Source organism: Rhea pennata, chromosome 3, assembly GCF_028389875.1.
Source record: "Rhea pennata isolate bPtePen1 chromosome 3, bPtePen1.pri, whole genome shotgun sequence".
Taxonomy (NCBI): Eukaryota; Metazoa; Chordata; class Aves; order Rheiformes; family Rheidae; genus Rhea; species Rhea pennata.
The window spans coordinates 13530738-13543131 of record NC_084665.1 but is presented as its reverse complement, the minus strand read 5'-3'; the positions used below and the strand labels follow the sequence as shown (position 1 = coordinate 13543131).

Here is a 12394-nt window from a genome sequence, read left to right as displayed (position 1 = left end):
CCCGGACGGGTAGAGACACTGGCCTCTCTGGAAACCAGGGCTGACAAAGTGTAATGCTGTGCCTAAGTCAGTCCCTTGGTAAAGTGTTTCATAAGTCTGGTAATGAAGTAGGACCTTGAGAACAATCTTAAGATAATGCCTCATTAATGATGCAGGAAGAGCCCCAGAAAAACAAGTTTGCACCAACTCACTTCTCTTACAAGCATGGGCACTGCCCCGCATCCACTCTTCCGCTCCCTAGGTTTTAATTCAAGTCTGCTTTTGTTCAGCCTTCCTAGGAAACCCGATGTGATTTAGGATTCTAAAATAGTCCCCTGCCTCCATTCCTATTTGATAGATATGCCCAAGGCTATGCTGATCGATGTAAGTTTTCAGTAGCTTTGCTAATGGGATCAGAGGGGCCAGTGTAATTATGCTGCAGAGCTCTGCTGACACAGCTCAGCCAAGAGGGCTGTGGTGGTTCAGAGAAGCCCAGGGCCATATCTGGGGGGAAGCAGGAACAGAGGAGGTCACCTAGTATTAAAGAGCTGCTTGCTGGAGAGATGCAAAAAAAAGCCCAGTGTAGGTTTAGGAAATGCTGCAAAAGTGGTTGTGTCAGGCACAGTCAGCGCTGCAGCTTGGGAACCAGCCACTTTCGGCCCAGCAGCTGACCTCCTCTTTCTGGTGTTTGCCATGAGCGAGGTACCCAGGGAGGCAGGCGGTGACACCATCAGCATCCCTGAGGTCGGGGCCTAGCTGAATGTTAGTGAGCAGCACGGAGGGGTGCCGCCGTTACAGTGTCAGCATATTCAGCTGATCGCTGTCTGGGGTATGACTTGGACTGATGGAGCCTTGCAGCATGGTGCTGGGGGGATTTAGAGTTTAGCAGAAAATGACTTTTGGCCAGAAATCTATTGAATTTTTTTCTTTTTAACAAAAATATATATTTTTTTTAACCAATTCTGCCTTTATCTAGACCAGTTATAGTAATTAGACCATTATATAATTAACTAATAATGTCAGCAGTCATCAGTTAGTATGAATTATATTCATGTACCATTAAATATACCAGCTGGGTAGCCTATCTTAAAGGCTGTTATAATTTTACTATCCAGATGATGAGTTGTTCTGGGGATCCCAAAATCTCCAGTGACAATGTGACATTCTCACCTCTGGCCTTCACAAGGCGGCATGCCCATATCCTGCAAGGGCGTCTGGTGTGGCAGTGAGCTGCAAGGAGGAGGACAACCACCCAGCAGCTCTGGAGCGAAGGCCACAATTTGTTGACTAGAATAGATAAACCTATTTTCAGCACATACGTTTCATGAAAGTTTAGACTCTGCAGAAAAATTAGGGCCAGGTCATGGAGTCCCCAAACTCATTTCTGCTTCTGAGGTTGAACTAGTGTGTTTGCGGATTCGACTGGTAAGAGGTCCAAGTAGATCATTTCAGATGCACCTTTAGACACCAGCCCCAGCAAGAGCCCCTGTTCCTGCCAGCATGCAGAGGCAGACTGGGCTGTGCTGGGAGGGCAGGGTTGTCTGAACTGGGAACAGCAGCTTCAACCCTCTATAGATGTATTTGGCCCCTTTGAAAACCAAGGTTGAATTCTTGCCAATATTTGACATAAGCTTTACATGCATAAATGTTTTTGAGCTGGATGAAGACCCCTTTCCAGAATCCGCAGGATACAGCTTCCCTCCTTCTGTTTGGGATTTCCTCTATTTCTTCTGCTATACCAGTGCTTAGTACTATGACACTTTTGGTTTCCAGCTGTGCCCTGCTGAGAACGCTAGCTGGGCACATCATCGCCAGGGCTATCATAGAGTCATAGAATCATAGAATCAGTAAGGTTGGAAGGGACCTCTGGAGATCACCTAGTCCAACCTCCCCGCTCAGCAGGGTCACCTAGAGCATGTTAGACAGGGTTGCATCCAGGTGGGCCTTGAAGATCTCCAGAGAAGGAGACTCCACAACCTCTCCGGGCCACCTGTTCCAGTGCTCCATCACTCTCACAGTGAAGAAATTCTCCCAATGCAGTTGGAAATTCCTCCCAATTCCCAACTGCTATAGTGACAGCAGTTTGTTTAGCGAGCGTCATCTGCATGTTCACACTCAATTGTCGGTGCTTTCATGGAAGGGAAGGGAAACTTTTTGGGGGGGGCTGAAGAGGGATGGAAAAGACTGGAACTGAGTGGAAGTATCTCCACTCAGAGGATTTTTTTTTCTTTTGCTCAGAAGACATTCAAAATCTTACAAACACACGAAAACAAGCAACTCCAACCCATACTGGTGTATGGCTTTAAATGAGGTAGTCAAGGGACTCTAACCCATAAAAAAACTATGTGGAAATAGGTTGCAATGTCAGGCACCCAAGGTGAAGAAAAGCCAGAATTAACATAACTCAGTTCTGCCAAGTGCTATCTACTTCCTCCCTTAGATCAGCTCTTCCCCGGTACCTGAGATCTCAAAATGCTCATGTCTTTGGCTAGGTCCCATTTGTGCAGGCACCCCGACCTGACACATCTCCCTGAGCTCTGCCATCAGCTTCACTGCAGGCAATTCAGAGTGCAGGTGACAACAGAGAGAGCATCAGCCGTGACCCTCCGGCCCCCCACGGAAACATGCAGTCCTCACGAGGGGCAGCGCAGCTAAGGAAGAGAAGCTTGCAGGTGGGCATCCTGCCCTCCGCTGTGCTACAGCTGATGCCGTGCGACCTCTCGGATCCAGCACGAAGGAAAGGGTTTGCTGCTTGCCTCCTAGAACACGGATGAATTTGTCCGATGAGGAGAAAAGTGACCTATGTGGGGTTTTAATGAGAGAGAAGTGATACTCATAGAAGGAGAGCCCTTACTTGTTCACGTCCTTGGTCTGTTTTCACGCACTGTTAACATAAGGCCACGGAGGACTGAAAGGGAACCCCTCGGCATTGCATGTTGCCTCCTGGGTTATGAAAACACCGGGTTCCTGATACCAGCAGTAACTTTCCCCCTTAGAGAGGGAACTCTAAGCAATACTCACAGGGCACACAGAGCCAAGCAAGGAGCTTCCATGTCCCACTTGTGCGGACACAGGTGACACAAGTGTGGTCTCTGTCCTCTGCAGAGCCTAGGAGCAAGGCTTTGGAACTGGGACACCGGGGATGCCCTGATCCCCTCCTGCTCCAGCACCATCAAGAGCTCTGCTATGTGTCCGTACCGCAAAGTAGGTTGACCTTGATTAAGTGGGTCCAGAAAATCTTCTTGTCATACCAGAGCAGCTGTCTTTCCTGTGTCCTTTAGCTGCAGCCTGCAATTTCCTGAGTCACCCTTCAGTTCTTCATTACATTAAATAATTGCATTATGCTGGCTTCTTGCCAGTGTTTAGGAATCCCAGCTGGACTGAGTGAATATGTGACAGTGTACCTGTCCCTGGTTCTTCTGAATTATCAAATATATGGAGCAGAATTAGTTGGTCCTTGCACAGCACTAAAACAAAACATGCAGCTCGCTGTGGTGTGGGACAGCTCAGAAGAGCTGCCACCAAGTGCTTGTCCTCTGTCCCCCTCACACACACCCCCCCCCCCGACTGCCAGTGGGGAAGCTGTTTGTTAACACTGTCCTCACCAAGGGCGAGTGTTTCAGTCAATTTGAGTTGGCTGACAAGTGTCTGGCTTGTTTCCAAAGGTTACAAAAATGGCTTGGAGAATAAGACTGGCATTTGGCCCTGAGGCCCCATACATGGGCTGCTGGTTCCAATGAGGTCTCTGATGGGAGCGAACAAAAGTCATAGGCTCACAGCAGCTCTAGGTGAGCAGGGATCCCTAGAGGTCTCTAGTCCGATTCCATGCTCAAAGCAGGGCTAAGCCAAAGCTAGTTCAAGGTTGCTCAGGGCTATAATCCAGGCAAGGTTTGAATATCTCCCGTGCAGGAGACATGATAGCCTCTCTGGGCCCTCCAGTGCTCTGAGGGTTGTTTATTTTCTCACTACTGAGCAAGCATCGTTCCCTAAACCCCTTCCCTTATGCACATACATAAATGCATGTGCACACTAGACCGCAGGAGCAAGCCCTGAGTGCCCTCTGTAAGGCTGCTTTCCTAAACCACCCACAGCAAATCCAGGTTTGCCTCACCTGCCAGCCTACCATGGGGTGGTTTCTTCAACAAGTAGCTCCAGAGATGTTATTGCTGTTCCTCTGCAAGCTCCCACAGTACAGGCTCAGCATGCAGTCGTCAGCAGACTGCCTGGACCTGCCACCGAAGCCCGCAGCCCCTCTGCTTTAGGGACAATGAGAAATGGAAGAGACATACTTGTTTCTTCCGAGCTGAGAATTAAAGCTTGGATTTGCCCTCCTGCAGCTGTCATCAAGCCAGCATGTTATCTCTGGAGCAAAGACCAGAGGATACCTTCAGCACATTAAAGCTACCAGGTTTCCTTCCTTGTGGCAAAAAGAAACATTTTCCCCCTTTGTCCCCATTCTTCCTTCTGTACCCAAATCTGACAAGCCCAAGAACCAGAGCAGAGTGACACTTCTTCATGACACTGGCCACCAGCATCCAGTGAAAAAATACTGCCTTGGCACCGTCCATGGGCAGCTGGCCCTGGAGTGTGGCCAAGAGGACCAGGAGAGGAGGCAGATCCCAAAGCCTGCGCAGTGCTTATGTGATGGTGTTCACCCTTCCAATGCTGCCCTCCGGACATGAAATGGCCCAACTTGCAGAAATAAACAACTTCTTACAGGATCACTTGTTAAAAAGACGAAATAACCCAAGCATCAGCATGGAAACAGGTAAAGTATTTACAGCCTAGCCTGGACGGACAACAGTTAATCTTTGTTGGTTTTCCATCCCCTTCTGTTTCTGAAATCATGAAATGGATATCAGTGCAGGGGAATCTGAATGCACTTTTGCTGCTTCAGTTGTTAAACATTGATAATTTTCCTAAATACATGCTCACAATCTTCCCGGAGATTGTCTCCCAACCCTGACGGCTGAGATATTGCTGTCTGTTATCCCACCTTGAGAACACCCCCAGTCCACAGACAGCAAAAAAATTGGGGATTTAGTCTTTATCAGTCTCATGCTTTGTCTCCAACTAATTCTAATGCATTATCATTCAAATACTTCAAGCAAGCATGAGACCTCAATTTATCTCTTAAATGGTAAGAGCAAAGAGGTCTTTTTAACCTGATATTTTAGAGACCTTACTATAAATGCAGCCTCACAAAATTCTTCAGCACATTGAGAAGATAGATCTCCATGCACAATCTTAGAAGAAATTAGCCAGAAATAACTATGGGCACTGAAGAAAGTAAATACTTTAAATACCATCTTATATGCTGTACATGCAACATTTAATAGCTACAGCTCTAGCTTCTCCTAATAATGTGAAAAATGGTATTATTAATCCCACTTTTCATGCTGAGAACATGTTAAACTTACCCCAGGCTAGTTGAAGATCCGTCAGCACTGGCAGTTGGCAGAGTTGGGAATTAGCACTGTGCAAGAGAGGAGAGAAAGGAGAGCAATAGTGGCTTGACGTTTCCCAGGATGGGACTGTCACATGCTAATCACTGATTTGAAATGCAGGCATAACAAATGCCTTCTAATTATGTAATCTTCGGGTCACATCCTTGCATCCCCATCCAAAAATCAGAACTGTGCACTCGGAAGAAGACGACACCGACTACTTTTCCTTTTTAATTAGACTTGCCCGTTGCTGCAAAGGGAAGCCTCGCAAAGCGATGGGCAGAGAGTGCCGTACGGCGCGAGCCGGCTCCTGGCGAGGGCTGCGCTCCTTTGCCGAGCTCAGTAGCTGTTAAGTACCTCCCGCGGCACCCATGCGAGGCAGCCTGCAGTTGGGGACAGGGACATGGGACCAGCTCTTCCCCGCCTTCTGCGGCACCCTTGGTCTCCTAGCTCTGCGGGGGCCAGGACGGCACCTTACCTATGATGTGCCTTCTCTCATTCAAGGGCCATGAGCAAGGTTGCCAAAGAAGCCAGGGAAGGGGAGCAACAACCACCAGCACTTGTCTATTTTCTGTTTCTGGTTGGATCATGAAGAATTGCCCTTGAGGGAAAAAAAGAGAGTTGAGGGAGGTGGGGGAGTGGGAGGCAGTATCCTTGAGCACCCGTTCGGGTTCTTTGCTAAGGTTCTGCAGGGCTTTTGCTCCAAAAAGTGTCAAAAAGATGTGGGGAGAAAGCAGGTAACCCAAGGCCAAGAGCATCAGAAAAAGGTTTGTGGCAGAGCAAGGAGCCATAGAGGAATAGGAAAAATAGCAGAAGGAAGAAGAATTTCTCACTGAAAGACAAAGACTTGCTTCAAAGACACCCGTCAGGCAGAAAACCTGAAATGTAAAACTGCGTAGCCTAATTCAGTATAACTACTGTGCAGCACAGATAAAAGGTGGGGATGCAGAGTTCTAGCTAAGGCACTGAAAGGACAGACTCCTGGATTAACAAAGCTCTGTGGAAGATGCTGCTGCCTCTGAAGTCAAGGACTAGAGACAGAGAATGCTGCTTCTTTGCCAGAGCTGGCTATTTCAGGATCAAAACAGAACTGAGCAAATTAAAATGATAATTCTGAAGAAGCAATTTGCTGGAAAATATTTTTTGGTAGATCAAAAATACCTGTGAATTCAACAAACTGTTCTGGCTAGAAAAGTATATATATATATTAGTTTCACCAGCTCAGGAAGAAAACATTTCAAATAGAGATTTTCCTACAGGCGGCTTTAATAAAAAGGGCTGAAAGGAATTATATTGCCAAATAATCAATGAGGTGCTTTGTTTCAGATGGCCCAGTACATTTCAGTGAGCTGATAGTGTGCTGTTTTCTCTTTTTGCTAAGAAACCTCCAGACCCTCTCAACTTTCAAAATAGTTTCTGATATCAGCAGAAGAGGATGCTTTCGTATGTCCAAGAAGCTTTTCTCTAAACAAAATATAAAGCCTCCTTTTTCTAAGGCTACAAGGAAACATGGATGAGAAGCCATAGCCTTAGACAAGCTTTCGGGTCGCAGAGGTATTGCTGGTGCGTGCCATTTTGCTCCGATGGCTTTCTCCGCACCCAGGCTACTGCCACAGCTAAGGACAGCAGCGGGCCAAGCCAGCAATGTCTGTTAGCAATGGGTGGCATCTGCCAGCTAAGCCTATTTAACGCTTTTCTTTCCTCAGTCTTCTGTGGTGGATTTAAGAGCCTGCTAATGTCACCTCCCACTGGCTGAGGATGGGCATGGAGGTGATTTTCTGACACTTTTGCCCCCATATCTTAGCAAAATAATAGGAATATTTGAAGGCATATGTGAAGGAATAGCATTTGTACATTGGATCTGCAAATGGAAGCAAGGACAGTTATTTCCTGAAACTGTTAAACATCTGCAAGCAAAGACTCAAGACCCACATTTTTTCCTGACAGCATTGTTGGTTTTTTTCTTTTCTTTTTACTTTTCTTTTTTCTTTTTTTTTCTTTTTTTTTTGTTACTAGAAGGCAATTTTCCTGTTTTGTTTGCAAAGCAAAGTATTTAGATATATAGAGCAGAGATTTTTGATGACCAAACCCAAACAAAAATAGAAACAGATTTGTCACTGTATTAGACCTTCTGATGGGGCAGTAGCAGTGATGAGCTGCCCATGTGTGCTCTGCCATCTGTTTCCCTCCCACAGAAAAGTAGCTTTGGTGCATGACAAAGGTAAATCTTTGAGTAGTCTGTTGCTGCAAACAGGGGTTTATGGGCTTGCCCAGGGAAGAGTAATTACAGTGCTACAGCTGCGCCTGCTCTCTGTGCTGACCCCACTAGGCCAAGCCTACCTTGCTGTAAATATGATCATGAGCACTGTGTTTGCAAAGGCTTCTGTGGGCAGAGAGGTTTGTTTTTCTGGGAAAGTTATACAAGTTGACCAGGGAGAAAGAAATTCCTTGGACAAATTAAAAAAAAAAAAAAAAAAGAATTCTAGTCATTAACTTCTCCCTCCACTTACAAATTCATGCCCATTTCTTAGAGGTTTTCACTTAGAAAACTTCAGCTGATGAAACTGAAAAGAAATATAACTGTTTATTCTAGTGCAAGTTTATTTTTAATAATATTATATATAATATAGTTTATTTTTAATAAATAAATGAAGAAATGAATGCCTGTTGAAATCTGGTCACAGCTGTTTGAGCCCAGAGTGCAATCAAAGAGCTGCCTTAAATCAATGCTACTGGCAGTGCCAAATAGCTACATTTTCAGCTTCTGCTTCAGTCCCACTGCTGCTGTGTGATGAAATGTGCCACTCCACTCCACTCCTTTTTCGTCTATAAATTCTCCTTCACCTTCCAGCCTGTAACAGCATAAATCCAGTCTCCAGTTAATGAAGAATGCAGTCTGTTTGTGCTAGCATGGTGATGTGTGCACAAGCTCGATACAAAAATTACCAGGAACCGGAAACTTCCCCATCTAGACTAAAGTACCTGCCTTACCTTTCTTCCCACATGGCAGCCTATAAAAGTTTTGATTTACAAAGCACACAGGTTAGACAGCCAAGTTACACATTCCTTCCTTTGCAGAAGTGTATTTATACCAACATTCTCCCAGCAGGTAGCCTGTGCAGGAATAGTGTTGTACTCCTGGTCACGATTTGAGCTCACTGAGGATCGTGTTGTGAAGGTTATCCTGACTTTCATTAGGAGCAGCCTAACAGCGTATACTTGTATGCAGCCATTTACCGTGTGATATTATTGCTGAAAAAAAATCACCTGCCCCATCACTAAGTGTTGTTATGACAAAGTGCAGGGATTTACAGCCTCCGGTGGGAAAAAAATGTAACTGCTATGTGATTTCACTTCTCATAAGGCATGTATCTCTGCTGATCTGTGAAAGCTGTGATCAAGCTCATAATAATACCTGAAAACTGCTACAAAGAAGAAATGTCTATATACCAATATCCCTTGCAAATGAGGAAAAAGTAACCTTTAAAAACAATCACTGGAGATTTGCTTCCCTTAAAAAATAAAGCCACCTAGCAGTCACAGCTAGTTGCCATGGTGCTGCCTCTATCATTCTCCCATAAAAACTGTAGTGATCTGGTGAACTGACACCTATCTTGGGCGAGTAGGTGGCAACTAGCAGACCTGAAACTTGGCTAAACAGCCTGCATTAGGATGTCAGAGTGCAGCATGTATTAACAATTACAAATCAATGTCAAACAAGAAAAAGTTTTAATTCCCTGGGGAAAATGGCATTGTAGGTAAAGATGGGTCTCTGATGCACAGCAGGGTGTGCCTACATCAGCATTTTAATTTAGATCACAAATCTGAATCAGTACCAGCTGTTTTGCTCTATGGATCAGATACTAGGACAAGCACTGTGTTGGCACTCCTGTGTTGGGCTGTTTTTCTCCCCATGAGAACAGAAACATCACCCTAACATTCTTGAGAGAAAATGCCTGTAATGCCAGATATGTGATCTCTTGATGAATACCCTCAGCAAAGTGACAGTTATTTGTAGTTCTAGTCCTCACGCAGAAGTCAGATGGCATTCATTCAATATGACAACAAAGACAGAAGCTCTTTAGCAGATTTTAACATGCCACTGTAATAGTGGCATAATTAAATTGAACTAGATCTGTTCTGAAGCATTGAAATAAATGTCTTTTTCCTCAAACAGTAGTTTGAGATTATACAGGTTTCTATTTTGTCTCCAACTACATTCTACTAACATGTATTGAATTTGGTGCCTGGTCATTTAAAAATAGCATTGGTCATGCTGCTAGTACTGCTAAGGGCTATTCAGCAGGGCAAGACAGGGCTGCTTTCTGATGAAAGACTAGCTACCACCAACACATACACCTTTTAGATTTATTTCAGATGTGGGACAAGGGAGGTACTTAAAAAAGAAAAATTAAACCTAAATTATACCTAGCAGGTTTGACAAGTCGTTTAATGAGAATAAAGATGAACACCTTGATGTCATTTTTTACAGTAAATTTTCTCATTAGATCTGCCTTGTGGATTATAATGTGGGTATCAGCTTTTTGTTTTAGGAGGAGGAGATATCTTAGCAATTCAAAACACACACACACACACACACTTATTCAACAGAAATTAACTTATTCAGCAGAAATGAACACACTTATTTAACACAAATGAACTGCTTTACATGAGCAGCCCTAAAACTTTTCTATTCTGTGTAATAAAAATAAACCTCCAAATTTTCCCATCTCTCTGGAATTTGTACTTTATCTCAAAAGTAAGTAAACAAAATACTTCACAAGCAGCTGTCAGCGCAAATCAGCACTCTATTTCGTTATGAATCTGTAGGCAGACAGCTTGAAACAGTAACTCTGAAATGGATCTGAACTGTTCTGTTCCTCTGAACTGTGTGCAAGCCCAGAGACTTGGTAACAAAATAAAAGGTGGGTGGATGAGGTAACTATCTTGAAAAGTTCCAGCTGGGAAAAAATCCTGGACTTTTGACTGATCTCATGAAAAACATACAACTGGGATCACTGTATTCAGAGACCAGTACAAATTTCCTGGTACCAAAAGAAATCTACTCCCATGCTGGGTCAATTTTAACTGGACTTTAAACCTTACAATTTGAAACTAATGGAAGAAACTATGTGACTTTTCAACTTTAAACCTACTTGTTTTCATTGAATGGTCCAATGTACTTTGCTCCATTTGGAAATGTGTAAGTTCCTACTCCATGAAACATGTTGTCTTTGAACTCGCCTTCATAAACTGCCCCAGAAGGATGTTCAAGCCTTCCTGTACCATTCATCTGCATTTAATGAGAGATGGAGGATAAAGAAAAGGGTTATTATTTATGTTTGCAGCATTACTTCCTTTCATTACAATATTCTTTCAGATAACTGAAACCTGAGGCTGCTAGCATACTCAGATAAATGGAGAGGACAGTGACTATTCTTTCAAGCTTAGTTCTTGCTTCTACAATGACTTCAGATGGAGCTTAGAAGTTTTTGGCCAACCTCAGTGTCCAGTAAACCCTTCCTCTGAAGGGAATTTCGCAGGCTCTTCAAAATCTATGCAGCCAGGGAACTGCTCTCTCCAGCCCTGCAAAGAACTCATCTGACAGCCTGAGGGATTAATTAAATTTTCCAGACTTTCCTTCTGTGGATCAAGGGAGAGTAAGTCTTTCATTTCTTCACCCTAGGCCACTAAGCCATCCCTCAGGATTTAGATCCTTTACAAATCATTTGTATCATTTGTACCATAATATCTTAACTCGTATTACTACACAAACATTTTTGTAAGTGACTGGGGGAAAAAAAAAATAAATAAATAAAAAGACAGACTACATCTGTCTAGCCATTGGAAACTGTTTCCTAATTTCAAACCTTTATTTGTCTCGTTTCAGGGCTATGTCTTCTGCAACATCAACAAAGTTTCCTGTACCTGCTAATTCCTGGAGAACCTAATAACCATGGGCTACCAAACAACGGCGTATCTCTTAATGACCAGAGCTCCCCTGCTGCTTTCTGAGAGGCGCGTGTGCGGTGTGTACACGTATGCAGTGAGGCCCTGCCAAACGCACTGCGCACGCTGCAGCCCACCCCAGCAGCGCTGGTGTGCCATGCTGGGCGCCACCGCCTCCGCGCTGCCTGGGGGCTTCGCTGGGGTCTGCCCGCCTGCAGGCACTGCCATATCTCCCGGGAGCCTTTGGAGGCTGCGGGACATCCCAAGACCCCAAACGCCTGCAGCCTTCGGGCTCGCTGCGACACCCCGTCCAGGCGGAAGACGTGCCCGTAGCGTTGATCTGTGCCTTCTCTCCTCTGGTAAGGGCTCGCCCTTCCTCCCATGCAGTGCTCCAGGCACGTACAGCACAGCGGGCTCTGCTCCCGGAGCCGAGGGCGTTTGCAGCGGGATAAAATCACCTTGTCGTTTTCCCAGTTGCCAGCATAGGTAACCCCGCCGGGGCTGGTGTGCACCCCGAAGCCGTTCCTCTTGAGGACGCCCTCGGCGGTCCTGGTGCACTCCCCCTCTAAGAAAGGGCAAGAAACAGCAGAGACCGAGGGGCGGAGGCGGTCAGCGCCGCTTCGCCTCCAAGTCGCTTCTGGGCGGGCTGCGCAGGGGCAGGCAGCAGGCGAGCGGCCTTTCGCCCTCCTTACCGTACGTGTCCTTGTTGGGGAAGACAAAAGACACTTTGAAAACCGCCGCGTCTGTGGGGAAAGACAAACGCGGGCGTCGCTTTCTTATGGCGCTTGCACTGCGCTGCTGGCGCCGAGGCCCTGGCGCCCGAGCGCGGCCGGGGGAGCCCGGGGGAGCCCTGCCGGGCCGGGCCCCGCCTCAGCCGCTGGTTTCCCCCGTTAATTCCCGCCCGGGCGGGCCGAGGTCGAGGGTGGGGGGGGGGGGGGGGGGGGGTGTTGTTACCGGCCATGGTTGCTAGGCGGAAGTGTGTGCCGTTGCTAGGGAGCCCGGCGGCCCGGAAGGGGAGC

The 12394-nt window shown here is 46.0% G+C and overlaps 1 protein-coding gene across 2 annotated transcripts; it reads right to left on the bottom strand.

Annotated features, from left to right (window-relative positions):
- Positions 1 to 5954: 5954 nt before the first annotated feature.
- MORN2 (MORN repeat containing 2) lies at positions 5955 to 12373 on the bottom strand. Of its 2 annotated transcripts, none has more exons than XM_062573529.1 (5): positions 12330 to 12373; positions 12068 to 12118; positions 11834 to 11940; positions 10583 to 10719; positions 5955 to 6027 (listed from the first exon to the last, which is right to left on the bottom strand). In XM_062573529.1, the coding sequence occupies exons 1-5, from the start codon at positions 12334 to 12336 to the stop codon at positions 5991 to 5993; spliced, it is 339 nt and encodes a 112-aa protein (XP_062429513.1). In that variant the 5' UTR covers positions 12337 to 12373; the 3' UTR covers positions 5955 to 5990. The 2 variants fall into 2 exon arrangements, with proteins under 2 accessions (XP_062429513.1, XP_062429512.1); XM_062573528.1 differs by lacking the exon at positions 5955 to 6027 and adding an exon at positions 8021 to 8278.
- Positions 12374 to 12394: the final 21 nt, after the last annotated feature.